Source organism: Salvelinus sp. IW2-2015, linkage group LG5 (assembly GCF_002910315.2).
Source record: "Salvelinus sp. IW2-2015 linkage group LG5, ASM291031v2, whole genome shotgun sequence".
Lineage (NCBI taxonomy): Eukaryota > Metazoa > Chordata > Actinopteri > Salmoniformes > Salmonidae > Salvelinus > Salvelinus sp. IW2-2015.
In genome coordinates, this window is record NC_036844.1 from 31,733,582 (window position 1) to 31,757,449 (window position 23,868).

Here is a 23,868-nt window from a genome sequence, read left to right on the forward strand (position 1 = left end):
TAGAACCAGGGGAAGGCTGTTCGTTCTCTACTACACACCATAGTTATAGAGGTTAGGAAAATGGGCCTTGTTCATACAAATAGTCTATAAAACTATCTGTGTGCAAGGGACACTGCTATGTGTATAGGTTAGGCTGTTGTCTGTAATGAAACAGAGATACAAGTGTTCATGAGCGTGGTTCAGTGTCAAAACAACAATTTCTTTATTTCGCAAGACATTTTTACAAGAACATTTACGAAGACATTCATCTGCTTTCATCATCCATAATTACGTTTATTTCCTTATTGCCCAATATTCAATGATCAGTTTTATGTGGCGGTTAGTTCTCTCTGGTCAATCCTGACATGCTAAAACTTGAACAGTGCATCTATATATTTCACTTCTGTCAAACCAATTTAAACAAGCGCGGTCTGGAAGATATACTGTAGGAGGACATCTTGGAATATACCACGATTGATATGTCAATTTAAAATATTGCTTTATTGGCGTCTACTTTTTCAACTAATTTAAAAATCTATATTGCAACTTGTTCAACTCACATCACACACATCTTGCAATCAGTGTCCCATACTGCCAGCCTCTGCAGGGATAACATATGTTGTCTGTATGGTCCATTATGAGACGTGTTATGAAGGCTAAATGAAGGTTGAAGAAAAGTATAAACAATTTTCACCATTTTTAATTTTGCTTGAATTGTAACTTGCTGACTTTTCACATCCTTGGCAACTCTAATCTGACTTGCGGCCTATTAGAGAGAGAGAGAAGTGATTGCTTTCAAGGGATATGGTGTGCGATATTCTCATTGCTTCATTCAAATGTTCAGATCAATTTGCATCTCTGTGCTTTCTGTTCCTGTACATCTGCTTTGCACGTCTTTGCAAGGTCAAAAGCACTTATTAAAGACAAGTATCTAGCAGCATTGCAGTCAATATAGAAAAGCAGAGCATCCGTTGTCACGTCAGGGAAAACATCAACCGATCACTGAACGAACGTCTGTCTCCTCAGTCACTGAGAACACTTATGATCTTGTATTTACAGTATGCTTTGCTTTCAGACATGATTCACTTGCGGGGAAAGAGGCCCTGATTGTGAGTGGTTGTCAGTCCATCGGAGGTGGAACTCTGGAGAATAATAGGCTATAGCATTACCTCATCATGTTACCATCAGCTTGAGGGTAAACTACAAGCAAGATCAATGAGTTATCCAGCTAACTTGTTAAAACAACCAAAAATAACTGTTTTTCTGGTTCACCTCTTAGCTAAACTTAGACGTGTTTTTAGGTTGTTGAGACACTTAGACATGCCATTTCATTCTTATCTTCCTAAAACTAACTTAATTTATAGTATAGTTTGGGAGGTTGGCTGGCTAATCATTGATCTGGCTTTGTAGTTTACCCACTCAGGGTCAAGAAGCCTTGTTTATTAACCTCTCTGCGCACAGATCCCTTAGGGGATCCTTTCCTAAACAACCGCTGAATTGCAGGGCGCCAAATTCCAAGAATATACTAAAAAATTTATAAATCATGCAATCACAAGTGAAATATAACCAAAAAACAGCTTAGCTTGTTGTTAATCCACCTATCGTGTCAGATTTTGAAATAGCTTTGCAACAAAAGCAATCTAAGCTTTTGTGAGTTGATACAATCATTGCTTAGAACAGTTAGCCTTAATATTAGCTGGTTAGCTTTGGTCACGAAAGTCAGAAAAGAATAAATTATCGCTTATCTTTGATAATCTTCGGATGTTTGCACTCCAGAGACTCCAGTTACACAAAATGTTATTTTTGTTTGATAAATATTACTTTTTATAACAAAAAAACGCTATTTGGTTGCGCGTTATGTTCAGTAACTAACCTCGGTTCGTTCGACAAAATTCCAAAAGTATCGTAATGGTGTAGAACATGTCAAATGTTTTTTATAATCAATCCTCAGGTTGTTTTTAACAAACATAATCGATAATATTTCACGGACCGTAACCTATTCATAAGAGAGAAAAGAAAATGGAGAGCTCCCCTCTCGCAGAAGTAATCAGAGGACACCTGACTACTTTTGAAAAATCTCGTTCATTTTTCAAATAAAAGCTGAAACTATGTCTAAAGCCTGGTCACAGCCTGAGGAAGCCATTGGAAAAAGAATCTGGTTGATACCCCTTTAAATGGAAGAAAGACGGGCCAGGAGACAGATGTTTTTTTTTTTTTAAAATCACTTCCGGGTTAGATTTTCTCAGGTTTTCGCCTGCAGAATCAGTTTTGTTTACTCACAGACAGTATTTTAGACGTTTTGGAAACTTTGGAGTGTTTTTATCTAAATCTGTAAATTATATGCATATTCTACGATCTGGACCTGAAGAAATAGTCTGTTTACCTTGGGAACTTATTTAAAAAATAAAAATAAAAAATCTGACCCTAGCGTCAAGAGAGTTAACTATTTGATAGAAGACATGATTATCCATGTGTTCTGCTTTGTAATCTGACAAATTTACCCGACTGTGCATGCCATTGACACGCTTTCTCTTAAAAAACACACAGAGAGAGACAGGTGTGGCAATGGAACCTAACCCTTCTGCTATTAGGCCTATCGTGACATAGGCGACCCAAATGCAGACACAGAAGCAGATTGGTTGGAGTTTAAGATGTTTAATAAATCCAAAGGAATAGGCAAGAGAATGGTCATGGACAGCAAAGTCCATAACCAGTTCAGAAGTCCAAGAAGGTACAGAGTGGCATTGGCAGGCATCGAGGTCAGGCCAGGCAGAGTGGTCAAGCAGGCGGGTACAGAGTCAGAACAGGCAAAGGTAAAAACAGGAGGCTAGATAAAGGAAAAAAAAAGAAAGAAAAAAAAAAAGCTGGTAGGACATACAAGACAAACTGGCACAGAGAGACAGGAAACACAAGGATAAACGGGAACAAGTGATGCCTGACGGGGGTGAGACAATAACGAGGACAGGTGAACCTGGTTGACCGGAGTGTCGGCGTGGAGTCGGTGATGAGGGCTGGATCCAGGAGTGTCTCTAGCGGGAACCCAGCACCTCTCTCCGGGCCATAACCCTTCCTAGTCAACCAGTACTGGAAACCCCAGCCCGTGGTCGAACACCAGGAGCGTCTCACCGTGTATGCTGGATGGCCATCAATTGACACAGGGAGAGGGGGGGGGGGGGGGCTGGGAACAGAAAGAATGAGAGACATGGGTTTAATTCTAGACACATGGAACATAGGGTGGAATACGGAGGGTACGGGGTAACAAGAGATGGACGCAGTGGAACTCAGGACTCTGGCGATGGAAAAGGACCAATAAACGGGGGGACAGTTGCGGCCCAGAGGGCAGGTCCCATGTGGACAGCCATACACTCTGCCCAATGCGGTAGCGGGGGAGCTGGGGTCCAGCGACAATACCTGGAGTTGGTCTTGAGAATAGCCGCCCTGCCTGTAAGTAAGCATTTCACTGTAAGGTCTACCTACACCTGTTGTATTCGGCGCACGTGACAAATAAACTTTGATTTGATTGATATAACTATTCCTCAGGTTGTTGCTGTAAATGAGAATGTGTTCTCAGGCAACTTACTGGTTAAATAAAAAATATGATTAGGCCCTGAATGGTAAAACCTCTTCAAAATAGAAGTACATTTATAGCACTATTAACAAAATTTCTTACAGGTAGGCCTGCTCTCATCATGTCACTATCCAGAAAGCCTGGTTATGCACAGTAAAGGGCTTACAGATAGCCTGGGTTCATTGTCACAGTAAAGGGGCTGTACAGATAGCCTGGGTTCATGTCACAGTAAAGGGCTGTACAGATAGCCTGGGTTTCATGTCACAGTAAAGGGGCTGTACAGATAGCCTGGGTTCATGTCACAGTAAAGGGGCTGTACAGATAGCCTGTTCATGTCACAGTAAAGGCTGTACAGATAGCCTGGGTTCATGTCACAGTAAGGGCTGTACAGTAGCTGGGTCATGTACAGTAAGGGGCTGTCAGATAGCCTGGGTTCATGTCACAGTAAAGGGGCTGTACAGATAGCCTGTGTTCATGTCACAGTAAATGGCTGTACAGATAGCCTGGGTTCATGTCACAGTAAAGGGGCTGTACAGATAGCCTGGGTTAATGTCACAGTAAAGGGGCTGTACAGATAGCCTGGGTTCATGTCACAGTAAAGGGTCTGTACAGATAGCCTGGGTTCATGTCACAGTAAAGGGGCTGTACAGATAGCCTGGGTCATGTCACAGTAAAGGGGCTGTACAGATAGCCTGGGTTCATGTCACAGTAAAGGGGCTGTACAGATAGCCTGGGTTCATGTCACAGTAAAGGGGCTGTACAGATAGCCTGGGTTCATGTCACAGTAAAGGGGCTGTACAGATAGCCTGGGTTCATGTCACAGTAAAGGGGCTGTACAGATAGCCTGGGTTCATGTAACAGTAAAGGGGCTGTACAGATAGCCTGGGTTCATGTCACAGTAAAGGGGCTGTACAGATAGCGTGGGTTCATGTCACAGTAAAGGGGCTGTACAGATAGCCTGGGTTCATGTCACAGTAAAGGGGCTGTACAGATAGCCTGGGTTCATGTCACAGTAAAGGGGCTGTACAGATAGCCTGGGTTCATGTCACAGTAAAGGGCTGTACAGATAGCCTGGGTTCATGTCACAGTAAAGGGGCTGTTCAGATAGCCTGGGTTCATGTCACAGTAAAGGGCTGTACAGATAGCCTGGGTTCATGTCACAGTAAAGGGGCTGTACAGATAGCCTGGGTTCATGTCACAGTAAGGGGCTGTACAGATAGCCCGGGTTCATGTCACAGTAAAGGGGCTGTACAGATAGCCTGGGTTCATGTCACAGTAAAGGGGCTGTACAGATAGCCTGGGTTCATGTCACAGTAAAGGGGCTGTACAGATAGCCTGGGTTCATGTCACAGTAAAGGGGCTGTACAGATAGCCTGGGTTCATGTCACAGTAAAGGGGCTGTACAGATAGCTGGGTTCATGTCACAGTAAAGGGGCTGTACAGATAGCCTGGGTTCATGTCACAGTAAAGGGCTGTACAAGATAGCCTGGGTTCATGTCACAGTAAAGGGGCTGTACAGATAGCCTGGGTTCATGTCACAGTAAAGGGGCTGTACAGATAGCCTGGGTTCATGTCACAGTAAAGGGGCTGTTCAGATAGCCTGGGTTCATGTCACAGTAAAGGGGCTGTACAGATAGCCTGGGTTCATGTCACAGTAAAGGGGCTGTACAGATAGCCTGGGTTCATGTCACAGTAGGGCTGTACAGATAGCCCGGGTTCATGTCACAGTAAAGGGGCTGTACAGATAGCCTGGGTTCATGTCACAGTAAAGGGGCTGTACAGATAGCCTGGGTTCATGTCACAGTAAGGGCTGTACAGATAGCCTGGGTTCATGTCACAGTAAGGGGCTGTACAGATAGCCTGGGTTCATGTCACAGTAAAGGGGCTGTACAGATAGCCTGGGTTCATGTCACAGTTAAGGGGCTGTACAGATAGCCTGGGTTCATGTCACAGTAAAGGGGCTGTACAGATAGCCTGGGTTCATGTCACAGTAAAGGGCTGTACAGATAGCCTGGGTTCATGTCACAGTAAAGGGGCTGTACAGATAGCCTGGGTTCATGTACAGTAAAGGGGCTGTACAGATAGCCTGGGTTCATGTCACAGTAAAGGGGCTGTACAGATAGCCTGGGTTCATGTCACAGTAAAGGGGCTGTACAGATAGCCTGGGTTCATGTCACAGTAAAGGGGCTGTACAGATAGCCTGGTTCATGTCACGTAAAGGGCTGTTCAGATAGCCTGGGTTCATGTAACAGTAAAGGGGCTGTACAGATAGCCTGGGTTCATGTCACAGTAAAGGGGCTGTACAGATAGCCTGGGTTCATGTCACAGTAAATGGGCTGTACAGATAGCCTGGGTTCATGTCACAGTAAAGGGGCTGTACAGATAGCCGGGTTCATGTCACAGTAAAGGGGCTGTACAGATAGCCTGGTTCATGTCACAGTAAAGGGGCTGTACAGATAGCCTGGGTTCATGTCACAGTAAAGGTGCTGTACAGATAGCCTGGGTTCATGTCACAGTAAAGGGGCTGTACAGATAGCCTGGGTTCATGTCACAGTAAAGGGGCTGTACAGATAGCCTGGGTTCATGTCACAGTTAAGGGCTGACAGATAGCCTGGGTTCATGTCACAGTAAAGGGGCTGTACAGATAGCCTGGGTTCATGTCACAGTAAATGGGCTGTACAGATAGCCTGGGTTCATGTCACAGTAAAGGGGCTGTACAGATAGCCCGGGTTCATGTCACAGTAAAGGGGCTGTACAGATAGCCTGGGTTCATGTCACAGTAAAGGGCTGTACAGATAGCCTGGGTTCATGTCACAGTAAAGGTGCTGTACAGATAGCCTGGGTTCATGTCACAGTAAAGGGGCTGTACAGATAGCCTGGGTTCATGTCACAGTAAAGGGGCTGTACAGATAGCCTGGGTTCATGTCACAGTAAATGGGCTGTACAGATAGCCTGGGTTCATGTCACAGTAAAGGGGCTGTACAGATACCTCTGGATGTTTTTATCGGCATGTAAATGGGAGCTCTGGTCAGGGACACAGCTGCGGTGAGTAGTGGTACTTCTCTTCTTGGTCATCCAGGAGAGAGTTTGCATCACAGAGGCCATCTTTCCTGAAAGGTCAAATAAATAGCATTTTGTAACTGTCTAGTAGTTATGTCTAGATTTGTTTTTAAGCCCTGGATATCCTACAGACACTATAAACAGGGTACCTGTGGGAACACAATTGCTTTGCAGCATGTTCAGGATTTCTTCAAAAGCGAGTCAGTACACCATTTGAATGAACTAGATATCCTAAATAATGTTGTGTTTGCATTGACTGAAAATGTGGCTATGCAGCACTAACCCAGGGGTTGCTGGCTATGAATGATCTCYGTCCCAGCTCATCTGTCCCTGGTCTTACTGGGGGACCGCCACCAGTCTTGAAACTCTCCCTACGAGCAACAGCATTTGTCTTCTTTAAGTAGGTTAGATGTTTTTCCACAGGACCTTAGAAAGACAAGACAATATAGAAAATATATMAATAATGATCTATGATATTGTTTGTGTTACATTTCTTTCACACAAATACATTTAGGCACCACTGTGTTGTGTTATACAGAAAACTACAATTTCAAAGTGACTCTGATTTGTAAAAGTGGGCCAACAATAGTACCTGAAGTTGTTGTAGCGTCCTTTTGTTTAATTTTTCATTTGAGTTGAATTCATTACAAATGGTTGTACAGACATTCTTTTTCTTTTTTTCTGTTGATTAATCATGCTGTTTGTTCTCGATAATTGGGTGGTTTCACTGAAYTTCTTTGAACGTTTTCTTTTACATCCATCCATTATTTGATTTAGGTGACTTGCTCCAATTTCACACAATGCTTATGTATTAGTGTCCCATCCCTGTTTTTTGAAGCATCCTCAGTTCAGCAGAAAGTGCACATTCAGTGCATTCGGAAAGTATTCAGACCCCTTGACTTTTTCCACATTTTGTTACGTTACAGCCTTATTCTAAAATGTTTTTTTCCCCCTCATCAATCTACACACAATAACCCATAATGACAAAGAAAAAACATTTTAAACATTTTATTTTAGCAAATGTATAAAAAATACAAAACTGAAATATCACATTTACATCTATTCAGTATTCAGACCGTTTACTCAGTACTTTGTTGAAGCACCTTTGGCAGCGATCACAGCTTTGAGTCTTCTTGGGTATGACGCTACAAGCTTGGCACATCTGCATTTGGGGAGTTTCTCACATTCTTCTCTGCAGATCCACTCAAGCTCTGTCAGGTTGGATGGGGAGCGTCGCTGCACAGCTATTTTCAGATCTTTCCAGAGATGTTCGATCGGGTTCAAGTCCGGGCTCTGGCTGGGCCACTCAAGGACATTCAGAGACTTGTCCCGAAGCCACTCCTGCGTTGTCTTTGCTGTGTTCTTAGGGTCGTTATCCTGTTGGAAGGTTAACCTTTGCCCCAGTCTGAGGTCCTYAGCACTCTGGAGCAGGCTTTCATCAAGGTTGTCTCTATACTTTGCGCCGTTCATCTTTGCCTTGATCCTGACTAGTCTCCAAGTCCCTGCCACTGAAAAACATCCCCACAGCATGATGCTGCCACCATGTTTCACCGTAGGGATGGTGCAAGGCTTCCTCAAGACGTGACGGTTGGCATTCTGGCCAAAGAGTTTAATCTTGGTTTCATCAGARCAGAAATTCTTGTTTCTTATGGTCTGAGAGTCCTTTTAGATGTATTTTGGCAAACTCCAAGCAGGCTGTCATGCCTTTCACTGAGGAGTGGCTTCCGTCTGGCTACTCTACCATAAAGGCCTGAGTGGTGGAGTGCTGCAGAGATGGTTGTCCTTCTGTAAGGTTCTCCCATCTCAACAGAGTAACTCTAGAGCTCTGTCAGAGGGACCATCGGGTTCTTGATCACCTCCCTGACCAAGGCCCTTCTCCCCCGATTGCTCAGTTTGTCCGGGCGGCCAGCTCTAGGAAGAGCCTAGGTGGTTCCACACTTCTTCCATTTAAGAATGATGGAGGCCGCTGTGTTCTTCGGGACCTTCAATGCTGCAGACATTTTTTAGTACCCTTCCCCAGATCTGTGCCCCAACACAATCAATTTCGAGTCTCATAGCAAAGGGTCTGAATACTTATGTAAATAAGTTATTTCTGTTTTTATCTCTTAATACATTTGCAAAAATACATTTAAACCTGTTTTKACTTTGTCATTATTGTATTGTGTGTAGATTGATGAGGGGGAAAAAATCAATTTCATCAATTTTAGAATAAGGCTGAACGTAAGAAACTGTGGAATACTTTCAGAATGCACTGTAGTTCATCTAATTATTCTTCACAAAGATTAACTGGCTATACCTTACTTACTGGGACGCCCTAGTCTAAGAAAGCAATTATTTTTAATCTGGATTAATTTAAGTAGATCTTTGCCTCGTCCTGATTAAGATGAACTCTGTCTGGGAAACCACCCCTTATTTTTTTTATTTAACTAGGCAAGTCAGTTCAGAACAAATTCTTATATTACAATGATGGCCTACTGTGGCCAAACCCTACCCTATCCCAGACGACACTGGGCCAAATGTGCACCACCCTGTGGSACTCCTGWTCACAGCCGGTTGTGATACAGCCCGGGATCGAACCAGGGTCTGTAATGACACCTAAGGCACTGAGATGCAGTGCCTTAGACCCCTGCGCCACTCGGGAGCCCTTAGTGTCAAGGAATTAATTTTGCCATTCATCGTAGTCGTTGCGATCTGTAGAGTTGCTATTTTCTCGGGTGTTCTATTGTCAATTAACTTYTGACATTCCTGTATTACTCATTATATTAATAAAGTCATATTTAATCCACAAATACAATAGTCAGTTGAAAAAKGGTTAAGGGTACAAGACTGTGTACATACTGTATTTATATGGCCTTGTTGGCAAAATCAGTACATATCCCAGTGAACCAAGCAGGGACAGCCTGTCACAGTTCCAAGACCAGTCAGAAATGTCCAGCTAGGCCAATGACGCCGGTGGATCTCAAAACTGAACTTGGAGCCTCGTTAAGTAGCAATGATATCCTTCGCCACGGTTGTCTTGAAATAGCCATGACTATTCAACAAAACAATAAAACAATACCGAATTTTCAAGTTTCTTTCCAGCAAATGTCGTAGTTACATGATTGTATAACTAGCAAAGATTTTTAGAAGTTGAGGGTGCAGTGTTTATAGAGTCTGGGAATCAGGACGAAAACTAGCATAAAAGTTTAGCCAGGGAAAACCGGTTAAAACGAGCTTGGGCCTAATGCACATGTGCACAAGGCTAATTCAAGAGACAGATTGTAGTTTTACGCCATTATGTCAAGAGCTGGCGGTGAAAAGTTTGATTAAACAATTCAGAGAGTGAAATTAATAAGCAAATCGATATACAATCCCGAAATCAGCTGTAACTGTCAATTCTAAAACAAAGTTTAGAACAATGTTTGAGTGAACCCTGAATACAGAAATTGAATGGTGAATTCGCTTTAGCAGTGTTGCCAACTCCTCAGTAAGGAAAGTAGCTATTGACTGACCTAAAAGTCGCTAGAAGTCGCAAAATGACGTCATCACCTAATTTGCATAATTGGTCATGTGCATGTAATTGTGATGGACGCTGTAGGAGAGAGGAATAACGTCATGGGAGAGACAAAAAGTGAGTAAAAAACACCCTAAATATGTTTAGAACTACAAATGAGCAAGCTGCAGAGAGTGGCTCACACAGCGAATAAGAACCAGGTATTTGAGGCCATACTCCTCCTTCAGCACTTGATGGACCCCATTGTTATTCCCCGTCATAACAGAGACATTGTGTCAGTCCCTATTCCCAGGAGTTTCTCTTTTTAAGACAACACTTCTCGAGGAAAGCCACAACAGCACGGGCTATAGATTTGGCATCTCCTCCATCCAACTCAACAAGCCCCAGAAATGTTGATACAATTGTCTGCCTGGTGTCACTAAAGTACCTTATCACAACCCCCAGGTACTTAGAAACACTTACATCTGTGGACTCATCGAGGAGGAGTTTGAAACGCTGGTCACCCACATCTGCGACCAACTTTTTCAGAAGGTATGGTGCTAGAACACCATTAATAATTTCTGTGCACTTTGTCCTGTGCATTTTGAAGTGGGTAGCAGCAGTGGAGTCTGAGAAAGCAGCTCTACTTCTCCAATGTGATCACATGCCAGCATGGAACAGTGTTCAGCGATAGCTAATTCCAAGGTGGCCTCAGCCTTTTTTTAAGTCAAATTTTTTAACCATAAATGGCAGCTTGTTTTGGGTGGAACTGTTATAAGGCTTTGCCTTTTGAGTATGTTTTTGAGTCATGTGTTTTTTTACATCACTAAGTTTGGTGTAGAAATCAGCCTTACAATACAGGCAGTATGCCCGTGTATCATCTCCAATAAACAGCTTCAACCAGCCTTTGAATTCAGGGTTTGATTCCCACTCCTTTCTGTATTTTTGAGTGTACAGTTTAGACTGAGACATGATGAGCTAGCCAGCTAGATGTTTAGCTTATGTCACAGAGAGGCACACACACAGTGGATAAGGTGAGTAAGTGACTGAGGCTGTGTGAGTCAAATGCAGTGATTTATTTTTGTGCAGTGATTTATTTTAGACAAAGAACATTTTACATTTACATCCCTCCCTGAATGTAAGCCAGGGCGGGATTAGCCAGCGGCGGCTTCCCGCATGCGCGATTCATTTGCAGTCATTTGGACGCGGAGGGGTGAACATCTCCTGCTCTGACTGCAGCTGGGAGGGACTGCTGCGCGAGGATTGGGCCGCCTGTGAGTGCTTTGGGATGGGGGTGGGGCCCACGTTAGTACCCGCTGCTCGTTGAGAAGAGTAAGAACYATATGTGCTTTCACATCAGAGTCTCCAAAAGTCTCAAATAACACCAGAAAAAGTCACTAGTCGTTTTTTTTTAAATGTGACGCTAGAGGGTTCTGAATACTCACTAACATAACCTTTATTTAACTAGGCAAGTCATTTAAGAACAAATTCTTATTTACAATGACGGCCTACACCAGCCAAACACGAACGACGCTGGTCCAATTGTGCACCGCCCTATTGGACTCCCAATCACGGCCGGTTGTGATACAGCCTGGATTCGAACCAGGGTGTCTGTAGTGACACCTCTAGCGCTGAGATGCAGTGCCTTAGACCGCTGCGCCACTCGGCAAAGTCGCTAAATTGGCAAAACAGCGCTTCAGGACATGGTTGACTCCTCCTCCTCACCACTCTATAGGCAATATGGCCAACCCATGCCTGCTCGAATGTGCCTTCCACCTTAACAAGACTACGCGCTGAACAGCAACTATCTGGGTCAAAGCATTTCGGTGGGGGATAGGCAATTCTGGCTATGTACAGTATACAGTGCATTCGGAAAGTATTCAGACCCCTTGACTTTTRCCACATTGTGTTACGTTACAGCCTTATTCTAAAATGGATTAAATACAATMTGTTCCTCATCAATCTACACACAATACCCCATAAAGAAAACTATTTTTTAGAAAATTACTCAAATACCATCAGGATAGACTTAAGGTGATACTGTTGAATGACAAAGACGTATCCAATAGTTAACCAGATCAATACAAAAGCACAGAACGCCAGTAGCTCATAGCGCAACAAAACAGCAACTGTTTTTTTAACCAATGGCTTATTGGTGGTTTATTGGAAAATGTATTGTTGTGWTRAAACCGGATGTGCATGGGTTCCAATGGTTGACATGTGAGCAGGGAAAATATATCTGTATTTTCTTTATCCACTTTTAAAGTTGGTAATTTTGTTTGTATTGGAAAAAGCAGTTCTCAGAGTTGAGGTTCTCAGTTTTTCTGCGCTTTTGACATTGATCTGTGTGATTAATGGCCTTGTGTTGGAGGGGAGAGAGGCTGATAAAGATCTCAACTTGGGGTTTGGCTGGCTGAGTGCCTGTTTGACTGTTAAATAATGTTTATTATGAAATTATTTTAAATATTATACAAATACAAATATTAATACAAGGGGCCACTAGAGGGCACTTCTGGTCATTCGACTGCAGGAAAAGGATTCATACAATATGTCATGATAAACTACTCAAACAATCCCTAGACAATATAAAGGTTGTTCAAAGGCATGGAGACATTCCTAAAAACCTCCCTGCTCCATAACCTCCACTCAATTTCAGTTGTGCATTGTGTATGTCTCAATTTAGAAAGAAAACCATCAGTACAGGGCAATGTGCCTTTATCTCCTCCATTAATAAACCATAGTATCAGTACAAGCCTTGAATCAGAGAATACTCAAACCCTCTGGCTACCATTTTTGGAGAATACGGAAACATACACTAGGTATCATGACTGTAGCCCATCTCCTGTACACATMAACACAAATAGACTCTAAGGGCAGCAATCAAGCATTTTTAGCAGTAATACAATGCAATAGTGCATGCCTTTCCACTTAGTCATTTTCCCAAGAATGAGCATATTGTCATTAACAGTAACCATAGAGCCCAAACTCCAATATACACTGAGTATACCAAATATTAGGAACACCTTCATAATATTGAGATGCCCTCAGAACAACCTCAATTCTTCGGGGTATGGATTCTACAAGGTGTCGAAAGCGTTGACCSATGTTGACTCTYATGCTTCCCACAGTTGTCAAGTTGGCTAGATGTCCTTTGGGTGGTGGACATTCTTGATACACACAGGAAAATATTGAGCGTTGCAGTTCTTGACACAAACCAGTGCGCCTAGCACCTACTACCATACCCCGMTCAAAGGTACTTAAATCTTTAGTCTTGCCCATTCACCCTCTAAATGGCACACATACACAATCCATGTCTCAATTGTCTCAAGGCTTAAAAATCCTAATCCTAATCACTGCAACTCCCCAACGTGCTTGGGAGAGGCGAAGGTRGAGTCATGCGTCCTCCGAAACATGACCCGCCAAGCCTRGCTCCTTAACACCCGTCCGCTTAACCCGGAAGCCAGCTGCACCAATGTGTTGGAGGAAACACCGTTCAACTGACGACTGAAGTCAGCCTACAGGTGCCTGGCCAGCCAAGTTAAGCCCCCCCCCGGCATCAATAAGGGATAATAGTGTTCACCTGGTCAGTCTATGTCATGGAAAGAGCAGGTGTTCTTAATGTTTTGTATACTCAGTGTACACATTCCACTAATCACATAAATGTATTGCCTAAAGGTAAACCTTTCAATAAAGAAGATAGATGAAAGGATCTGAAACGAGAGTAGCTCCGATGCATTGTCTAGATAGACATACTGTACAGAATAGTGTCTTATGGTGAAACCATAATGACTTTATCAAGCCCACATGACGTTTTATACTCACATCTCTTTAAAAAATAAATGGTATACGACTATGTATGACTTTATTCATGTATTGGTTTATCACAAGCAGCTATAATTGTAAAGTTCATTGCCCCTAGGATGACATGATATTGCACTTTCTGTGTTTGTGTGTATTGTATTGTGTTGTATTGTATTGTATTGTATTGTATTGTATTGTATTGTATTGTATTGGTTTCAATTCTCAAGAACATAATGGAAGACATTGTGTTTTGCACTCTCAAACTGACTTTTTTTCTCCAACACTGTGTTGTTGCATTGTGTTCGTGAGAATTGAAACCAATAAAAAAAACTGCTTGATAAAGTTTTAAATTTTATTTGTACATGTACATTTTATTGTTTTGTATTATTTGGCAACTTTAATAAAATTGTATTTAACATACACACACTGAAGAAGGTTGACACCGAATGTCTGTGTGCACTATTGCACAGTATTACTGCTAAAAATGCTTGTTTGCTGCTTTTAGGGTCTATTTGTGTTAATGTGTACAGGAGATGGGCCACAGTCATGGTACCTAGGTTAGATAAGGTAATTAACTTTGTTAGTCCATGGGACACCTGTATGTGTAAGTCCCGAATGGTTTTATGTTCTGTCAAACAAAACACACACACACACACAACACACACACACACACACACACACACACACACACACACACACACACACACACACACACACACACAGCACACACACACACAGTCTACTTATTTTATGGATGTTTCATGACTCGCACATGACCTTCTGCTTGGCCTTGTACCATTCTCTCAGTGAGAGAGAAAACATGGAGGTGGAGTTCGATTAAAAGAGGTGTGTATAAGAACCCCTTGAATACGAGGGTGAGTCAGAGAGGACCGCTGAAGGAGAGCAAGCTGCTGCCGTTACAACTGCACACGTTAGACCAACGTTAGAACCACACGATGCAAGCCTACCTTCTGTTTTCCATCAGCCTGTGTCTGGCTGTTGGAAGCTTGGCAGAACGACCTCATCCATGCAGTAAGTGAGAAAAACRTTAATTCCTTATTGAGACACTTTTWGAATAACCAACTAAATGCACCGCCACGATGTTAATCAAATAACACTAAACATATTGTCTATAGCCTAGACACGCAAATAGCATGAAGAATGCCAGATCGCATCTCTATTTGGGAAATCATTTTCTACCTGTTTTTATTACTGTAATATGACAAATGTATGTCTTTCACATTAAAGAATCCCCACCTTTGGTCGAGGGCAGTATGGCACTGGTAAGTCTTTAAAAATATATCAAGCTCACAAGAGAAACCTTTACACGGTGTCTTTTTTTACAAACCACTACCTTTGATACCTGTGAAAGATTCTTCCTCATAGTTGTACTAGGTTTTTACGGCACCCAAAACCATTCTGTGATTTTATTTGGCTGTATAAATAAGAGCTACTGTGTATATACTGCAGTATGATTTAATTTAATTGAGATGAGCACTAAAAGATATCCTGATATTGTATCTTTCATGTTCAAATGAAATATGCATGCTTTTCTTTATAAATAATCTCTGAATGGTATCATGTGTGTATTTTCTATCACACATTCAAACAGACGATCCTCAAGGAGAAAACTTTTGGTGTTGAGAAATTCTCCTATGATGCTTTTGAAGAGAGGGTACARCTCCGACTTCTTCTGGACCAGGACAACCACACCACCTACAGAGACACCCTTCTTCTTTATAAAGAGGTTTGATCTTACAGACACATATTCTATACATTATCATTGTTATTCAGGGGGTTGTACTGGATGATGATATAGTGTGAAGACAATTTCCATCCAAAAATAAAAACCATTCTGACGATGTGTCTATTATTCAACTTCTCAGGGTATAGCTTACCAAATCTTCCGCCATAACCAAACCTGTGAGAAGGTCCACTTTAAGGATCCCTGGAAGCCAATGGAGATCCCCAGGGATGCCAAGTTCCAATCACAGGTGATCATTGGGAGCCTTTCCGCTCCTGCAGAAGGGCTGCTGGTCAACAACTGGTCAGGAACAGTGGCAGAGCCTCACGGTGAGTGAATGACAAATACTCTAGAAAACCTCCGACTAACTACGGACTATTATTTACATTCACTGCTAAATTCCCTTAGCATGAGAGACTTAAGAAATATAATCAAAACCTTGCCATAAATCCATCGGTATGCTGTTCACATAGCTAGTGGTTTGTATCATCTCTGCACACTTTATTATGATGTCCATGCACACTCCTTACAGATGATTACCTCCTCACGTTCACCGAGTTCGGCTGCCTGCCCGTTCATGCCTGGTGGTACAACATTGAGCGTCAAACCCTTCTAAGGTAAGTGGTACACAATCCCAATTTTAGTCAGTTTTGTTATTGCAGTCGTAAATCATGAAACAGTCATATAGAGTATCTGATGAAGGGACTATGGTATTTTTTGAGAAACACTGCATTGAGAAAGAGCCCATGTCTGAATGCTTTTAGCCTGACGGGGGCTTTTATGTTACTGTCTGTTTCATCTCCAGTCTGAGTTTCTTTGACATGGTGCTCGGAGTTGAGGACCCTGAAGTTTTCAACCCTCCTTCTTTCTGTGACAAAGCAGAGCCGGGCAACGATGCAGCACTGACAAGTTTCTTTGATGCCCTAATTTGAGTCAATAGTAGTGCATCAAAGCATTTTCCACTTCCTACTCCACTATAAACATTTAAAGTAATTACTTCATAAACTATATTAAACTATTGTTAACACAATAAACATTGGACTCCTGTCTGTTTTAACCTGATGGCGATAAAAAAAAAACAAGATGGACATATTCAATAAATAAGGGGTAACAGAAGAGGGTAACAGAAGAGCACAACTCTGTAGACACTCAAACTTTCAAATGCAGACTCAAGATTTGTTTAAAAAGGTACACTAACAAATGAAATGGAGCCAGATTAAAACTCCATAAGGGACTTAGCACATAGGCTCAATAATTGGGCAAAATATCAGAATTGCGCTACTTYTGTAGGCAGCCATAAAGGTGTAAAAAAAAGTAATGCACTGTAGTGAAAGGTAGCCTAGTGGTTAGAGCATTGGACTAGTAACTGAAAGGTTGCAAGATTGAATCCCCGAGCTGACAAGGTAAATATCTGTTGTTCTGCCCCAGAACAAGGCAGTTAACCCACTGTTCCTAGGCCGTCATTGAAAATAAGAATGTGTTAATTGACTTGCCTAGTTAAATAAAGGTAACAGTGTTACAGTTTTTCTCCATTGCTAAAACACAATTTCTGAAACCTTGCTCCATTTCCTGAAAACATTAAACACAAAACTTCATCTTCAAGCACTATTTACATAACCTCTGACTCCTCTCGCAAAATGAAACATTCGCCTCAAAACAGTTTTACCTGTGTTCAAAATCAAACACTGCTCTCAAATCATAAACAAAGTGATCAAAATGATATACACTCTCAAGCAGTCAGTAAACAATACACCGAAAAATAGAAAACACATTGTTCAAAACATACAATTATCAGGGAAGGAGTACATTTTAATCAAAAAAAATTTCATATTGTCATTGTTTTTGATGAACGAAAACATGTTCTATCATAGTAGCTCAAAATTGATCAGAAATTACTACTCTGCCTTTGCGCTCTTTGCAATTAAGGTTTTTTGTTCTTCCTCCTCTTGTACCCTATTTTTACCAGTACGTATCCTGCATCTCACAAACTTGTCCTTTGTCTCTGTGATACTGTAATTCTTGTTCTTTGTTGATATGAACCTGCAACCAGTCAAAATCTATTGAGCAGTCAGTACTGTTAATAAATGGAAGCACAAATGTTAGGGGCCATACAATTTGTTTAATTGTACGTATACCAGCCTACAATGCCATGCACTACAGTATACAATACTAAAAGGGACAAAAATCAAAGGAGTAAACAATGTGATCAAATGTGCTTCTTCTTGTTTTGGGCTGGGTCAGGCCAGAGCACTTCGTCGACATCACAAGCAATATGTCCCTCCTGAGGCAACGGGGGAAGAAGCCTCTGTGGTGCCGGTATCCAGCCCTGACATGATTCCTCAACTATATACCACAGGCTAAATCCATGGCTTGCAGCAGATTTACTCTGGTGTAGGGTTGTCTATCATACACTTTCCATCTCCAAGAGGAGAAAAAAACTCAATCGGATTCAGGAAAAGCGAGTATGGGGGAGGGTACAAGTTCATAAACTGCCATTGATGTTAAACCATTCCTTTACCTGAGCAGCTCGGTGGAAACTGACATTGTCCCACACCTATCACATAGGTGGGAATGGGATTCCTCATTTTAGCTCTTGACCCTGCTGCTCTTGAACCTGCTGCTCAGAATAAAATATCTCTTAGATTGGGGCAATAAATCTTAGAAGGTGGCTGGGTGTTTAATATGGCCCGAAGTGTAAACATGGTGATGTAGAACTACCCATGGTTGCTGATAGCAGGACAGATTGTGACCAATTGCCACCCGGATCGTTGACCAGGTACTTCAACAATGGCCCGCTGTCCAAATCAATGTTTCGGGCCTCTCCTTCTCCTCTTTGTTAGATTGGAAGCCTGCTTCTATCACGACAAATATGACCTCATAGAGAGTCTGGTCCAATGGATTCCAAGCCAAATATTGTCTGTGTAGAAATACAATATACTGTATGTAGGATTTTGTAAGTAGTACAGAGACAGTGCTATACTGTAGAGTACAATTAGGCTTCTGATTCACAATACATTGTAGTGCTGAAGAGTATGTCATTCACAATACAGTAGTATGTTGTTAGTACTGTTAGCAATCTGGATTACAGTAAATGTTTTCTGAATGTACACTTACTTGCACATACTGAGCTCGCAGTTCTTTCACCCTTGGTGAGTTGCGCTCAAAGGGTACTCTGTATACTGTTTCATTCGCATCCTGTTACGATGGAGGACACGGTCAATTGTGGAAATGCTCACACTGTCGATTCCCTGGAAGTGTGTGTGTGTATTACTCGTTCCTGGATTTCTCTGAGTCGTATTGCATTATCTTGAAGGACCATGCCAACTATAACGGCCTCTTGCTCCCGAGTGAATATAGCTGTCCTTCCACCTGCATGCGGCAGCCTTGCAATTCTACAAAAAGTAGTTGTGGCAGTTACAAAACATATTCATGCAGTACAATACATAGTGATTAACTTTACAAATTTCTATTGAAACAGCTGCATATAGTGTAGTACAGTAAATTTGCAATTACAAAAATACAGTAGTATACTGTACATGTTCTCTTCTCTGAATGTCCTTACTATGGTGGACACAGAAAATCGTCTCAAATTGGGTTGCACTCTAAGTCCTGCTTCCCTCATTGTCAGGACCAGGACAGAGTGGTCTATAACTGTTGCTTGAATTTCATCAGATATTTCCACTCTTTTGTCCTCCTCTTCCTCTTTCTTGCCCTCCTCCTCCCTTGCATATGCACTCGTCCTCTCACATTGTTTCTTCTATCCATTCTCAGACTTTCTCCTTCCCACCTTCAACAACCTGTTTGCTCTCTGAACTGGCTTATATTGGTTGTGTCGCATCATTTGAAACAGGTTAAATCAATTTTGAGTGGTTGTGTTCAATCAATGACATGTGTTCTCTATTTGTATTTGATTGTTGCCACTTGTGTTTACCAGTATGGATGACATGTGCATTAGAGTTCAGAATGTGTTTTGAGAATGAGAATGAGTTTTGCTGAAAAGTCTAAGTGAGAATCTGCAAATTGTGTTTTACCATGTGAAATGGTTTAAGGTATTGACAACAGACTGCATAATTAGCTAAATGAGTCCAGGCAACTGAGAACTTTGGTCAGCCAATGGGTTTTAGTGTTTTAGCAATTGAGAGAAACTGTCATTTCAATTGCAGCGTGTTCTTGTAATAGCAGCTATTGGCCAACAGATGGTGCTGTTGATCATTTTGTAATGAAATCATAATTTACATCACCATTAGACACACTTTGGAAGCAAGGGGCTTCAATAAATTTGAAGCCTATAGAAAGAAAAAAAGTGGATACTAGAATGAAATACACCCATTTGAAGATCAGTGCTTAAGTACATTCTTACTAGAATGGGTACTGCTCTCTTTAGCTAACATTCCACTAGGTAATTTACAGGAGTAGCAAAGGGTGGAATGTTAGCTAAAAAGACCAGTACCCAGACTACTTTCTTACCACATCATAAGGTAACCCAAAAATAACATTCTTTACAGGAATGTGAAATGATTTATAGTAACTTCAAAAGTACACTTAGTAAATCAAATAGACAGTTTATAGCTTATTTTTCTCCAGGCTATTTAGTGAGTGGTGTTGGCATCATTGAGAGGCACTTGACAAACAGGCACATTTGAGACTAGAATATTTAAAGTTGAATTATGTTTTATTTTTGTAACATACTGCTTGTTCAATTAAAATTCACAATTATTGAGATGTTGTGCAGCCATTCTATTTGCAGACGGTTCTCCAAAGGGCTGAAGAGTAAACTAGGAGTGAGGAGGGTAAAGTGGAGATGGAGAGGTAGTTCATGGAGGTTGGGGATTTGTTCCACAGAGTTCTTGAAGTAATGATGGTCCCAGGAGGGTCTTGAATAAGTAGAGAATGTACAGAACATCCATTAACACGAGTTCATGTTAGGTTAATCTTTCTTCTTGTAGTCCTCAATGTTGGCGAGAATCCAACCGGAAGGTCCCAGGATAGCCAGTGCGAACAGGCCCAGTCCGATGATGGTCTCCTATAGAAAGGATGGTAGAGTAAACAGGACTAGGTTATTCATGGCATGGTGCAATGTTGAGGGTGTTGTGTAATGTTACAGAATGAGAATGTTCAAACGTGTCAAACAGATGATTACTTCTCAATGTCATGTGGTACAAGGAATCATGTCAGATGGAAAAGGCTATATGGACACTCCTGACCTGCAAAACGATATTTAAGTGCAGCTATTTAGCTACATTTCTATCTCTGTTCTGAGAATTTCAGTTCACTGGATAGACCCCTAACACATGTATTTAGGGGCATAACTACAATGCCCCCATCATGGATATTCTCCTGATCACTGCCCTGTTGCTGATGAATCAGTGGTTAGCCATGTTAGCAAGCTACATAGCTAACACGACCRTGCAGATTATCACACCAACAAAAGTTTGCAAATTATTATCATAAAAAGAAAGAAAGTTTTACATTGATAGGAAAGTTGCTAAATTAGATGTATTTTTAAAAGGAAGAAACAAAACAGGAATAGGTCCGACATCCCGCAATCTGGTGCCGCGAGTGGCGCAGCTGTCTAAGGCACTGCTTTCAGTGCTGGATGCGTCACTACAGACCCTGGTTCGATTCCATGCTGTATCACAACCGGTCGTGATTGGGAGTAACATAGGGCGGCGCACAATTGGCCCAGTGTCCTCCGGGTTAGGCCGTAATTGTAAATAAGAATTTGTTATTAACTGACTTGCCTAGTTAAATAAAGGTTAAATAAAAAATGTCAGCTAGTTAACGTTAGTTTGCCATAGTAGCTATGCATCCCTGCCCAGCCTGTCATGAACTGACCTACAGTTAACTGTCTAATGTGACCTTCCAGTTCAACTCTAAAATGTTCAATTTATGTTTAGCTAAAATAAAATATATGCAACACTCGTGTCATCGCTACCACCGCGGAATTAGCTGGCTAGCTATGACGCTAAACAACTTCAGCTATCGGTTAGCAAGCTAACATTAACTAGCAGGCCCAACATGGCTTATGCCTCAACAGCTACGAGCTTCTTGCCTGTTTCACGACCACAGGTAAAGTTACCAACTTACGGAAGGGCCGAGAGGGTCTTTAGCCGGTCTGGTGAAGACACTGGCCCTCTGGGTGATRGTGGGTCCCCGCAGTGCCAGAGCAGTGCGGGTTMAAATAGTTCTGAGGAGCCCAGACATAACTGTGGAGTAGAGCAATGTTCTGTAATGGTCGGGAAGTGGGTTGCGGTGGTGATCGGTTGTTACTAGTTACCAGAGCGGCAAAGTCATAATTATGGCTAAACCCCACCTATTTCTACAATTTACCTTCTTAAAATCAGATTTGAAACATAACCATATACCTAAAATTAAATTAAGACAAAGAAGCAAGGAAATAAATTCATGAATTTTTAGGATATAGCGAATTTTGAAATGTGTGGGTGTGGTAACTAGTGACAACCGAGTTGATAGGCCAAAGAGGTAATTCTGTGATATCCCAACAGCATTATGGTAGTTGTAGTTATCATACAAGACGACTACCGGTGTGCGAATGTCTTTTCAGAGATGATGGAGTGGCAGTAGAGATGGCGTCACTTGAGGTGGCAAGAAAGAGAGGAAGAGGGGTTGAAGAGAATGAGGGAGGCAGAGGTTGAATCTGAATCTGTTGAAGATGGTGGAAAAGAGGTGTGTTGAAAAAGTTTGTTGTCAAGTGCAAACAGTGAGCTCTACGTCAGATTGAGTTCTGAAGATGAAATGTTAGTGAATGAGCAGTGACGACCCATCATCCAGGGCAGGTGTTTTCAGCTCCACCTGTTTAGCTATTTATATACAGTACCAGTCAACAGTTTGGACACACCTACTCATTCAAGGGTTTTTCTTTATTTTTATTATTTTCTACATTGTAGAATAATAGTGAAGACATCAAAACTATGAAATAACAATTATAGAATCATGTAGTAACCAAAAGAGTGTTAAAAAAATCAACATATATTTTATATTTGAGATTCTTCAAAGTAGCCACCCTTTGCCATGATAACAGCTTTGCACATTCTTGGCATTCTCTCAACCAGCTTCACCTGGAATGCTTTTCAACAGTCTTGAATGAGTTCCCACCATCTCAAATTTGGACTCATCAGACCAAAAGACAGATTTCCACCAGTCTAATGTCCATTGCTCGTGTTTCTTGGCCCAAGCAAGTCTCTTCTTCTTATTGGTGTCCTTTACTAATGGTTTCATTGTAGCAATTCGACCATGAAGGCCTGATTCACGCAGTCTCCTCTGAACAGTTAATGTTGAGATGTGTCTGTTACTTGAACTCTGAAGCATTTATTTGGGCTGCAATTTCTAAGGCTGGTAACTCTAATGAATGTATCCTCTGCAGCAGAGGTAACTCTGGGTCTTCCTTTACAGTGGTGGTCTTCGTGAGAGCCAGTTTCATCATAGCGTTTGATGGTTTTTGCGACTGACTTGAAGAAACTTTCAAAGTTCTTGAAATTTTCCGGATTGACTGACCTTCATGTCTTAAAGTAATTATGGACTCTTTGCTTATTTGAGCTGTTCTTGCCATCATATGGACTTGGTATTTTACTAAATAGGGCTATTTTCTGTATACCCCCTACCTTGTCACAACACAACTGATTGGCTCAAACACATTAAGAAGGAAAGAAATTCCACGYATTAACTTTTAACAAGGCACAACTGTTAATTGAAATGCATTCCAGCTGCATGAAGCTGGTTGAGAGAATGCCAAGAGTGTGCAAAGCTGTGATCAAGGCAAAGGGTGGCTACTTTGAAGATTCTCAAATATAAAATAAATGTAGATTTGTTTAACACTTTTTTGGTTACTACATGATTCCATATGTGTTATTTCATAGTTTTGATGTCCACTATTATTGTACAATGTAGAGAATAGTCAAAATAAAGAAAAACCCTTGAATGAGTAGGTGTGTCCAAACTGTTGACTGGTACTGTACATACTAGGATACTCCCCTTTTCATTGCCAGCGAGAACACTCTTTTGAGACCAACTTGTTTTTGCCAAACTTTTAAAAATGGCATTCTCACCGTGATTAAATTCTATACCCTTTGCTTAAAGTCTGAACCATAGGGACATTTTTTAGGGAGTTTTTCTAATCTGTATTTTTTTATTGGACCAAAATAAGCCTACTCGAGTCCTGGACTTAAAAAGCATGTTCAATGTAGGGTAGGGGTGTTGTAGCCCCACATATACGCAACTTTGCAC

General features: G+C 41.6%; 2 protein-coding genes and 1 long non-coding RNA gene across 3 annotated transcripts in view; 1 reads left to right on the top strand and 2 right to left on the bottom strand.

Annotated features, from left to right (window-relative positions):
- Positions 1-23,868, bottom strand: part of LOC139027782 (uncharacterized) — a 663,342-nt gene that overhangs the window by 294,163 nt on the left and 345,311 nt on the right. The window lies entirely within an intron of this gene.
- On the top strand, positions 14,746-16,658 carry epdl2 (ependymin-like 2). Its single transcript, XM_023988200.2, has 6 exons — positions 14,746-14,912; positions 15,129-15,163; positions 15,493-15,627; positions 15,767-15,953; positions 16,157-16,241; positions 16,430-16,658. The coding sequence occupies exons 1-6, from the start codon at positions 14,837-14,839 to the stop codon at positions 16,554-16,556; spliced, it is 645 nt and encodes a 214-aa protein (XP_023843968.1). The 5' UTR covers positions 14,746-14,836; the 3' UTR covers positions 16,557-16,658.
- cox8a (cytochrome c oxidase subunit 8A) lies at positions 20,409-21,907 on the bottom strand. The gene is made up of 2 exons (XM_023987189.2): positions 21,712-21,907; positions 20,409-20,647 (listed from the first exon to the last, which is right to left on the bottom strand). Exons 1-2 carry the CDS (start codon positions 21,826-21,828, stop codon positions 20,552-20,554), a joined length of 213 nt encoding a protein of 70 aa, XP_023842957.1. The 5' UTR covers positions 21,829-21,907; the 3' UTR covers positions 20,409-20,551.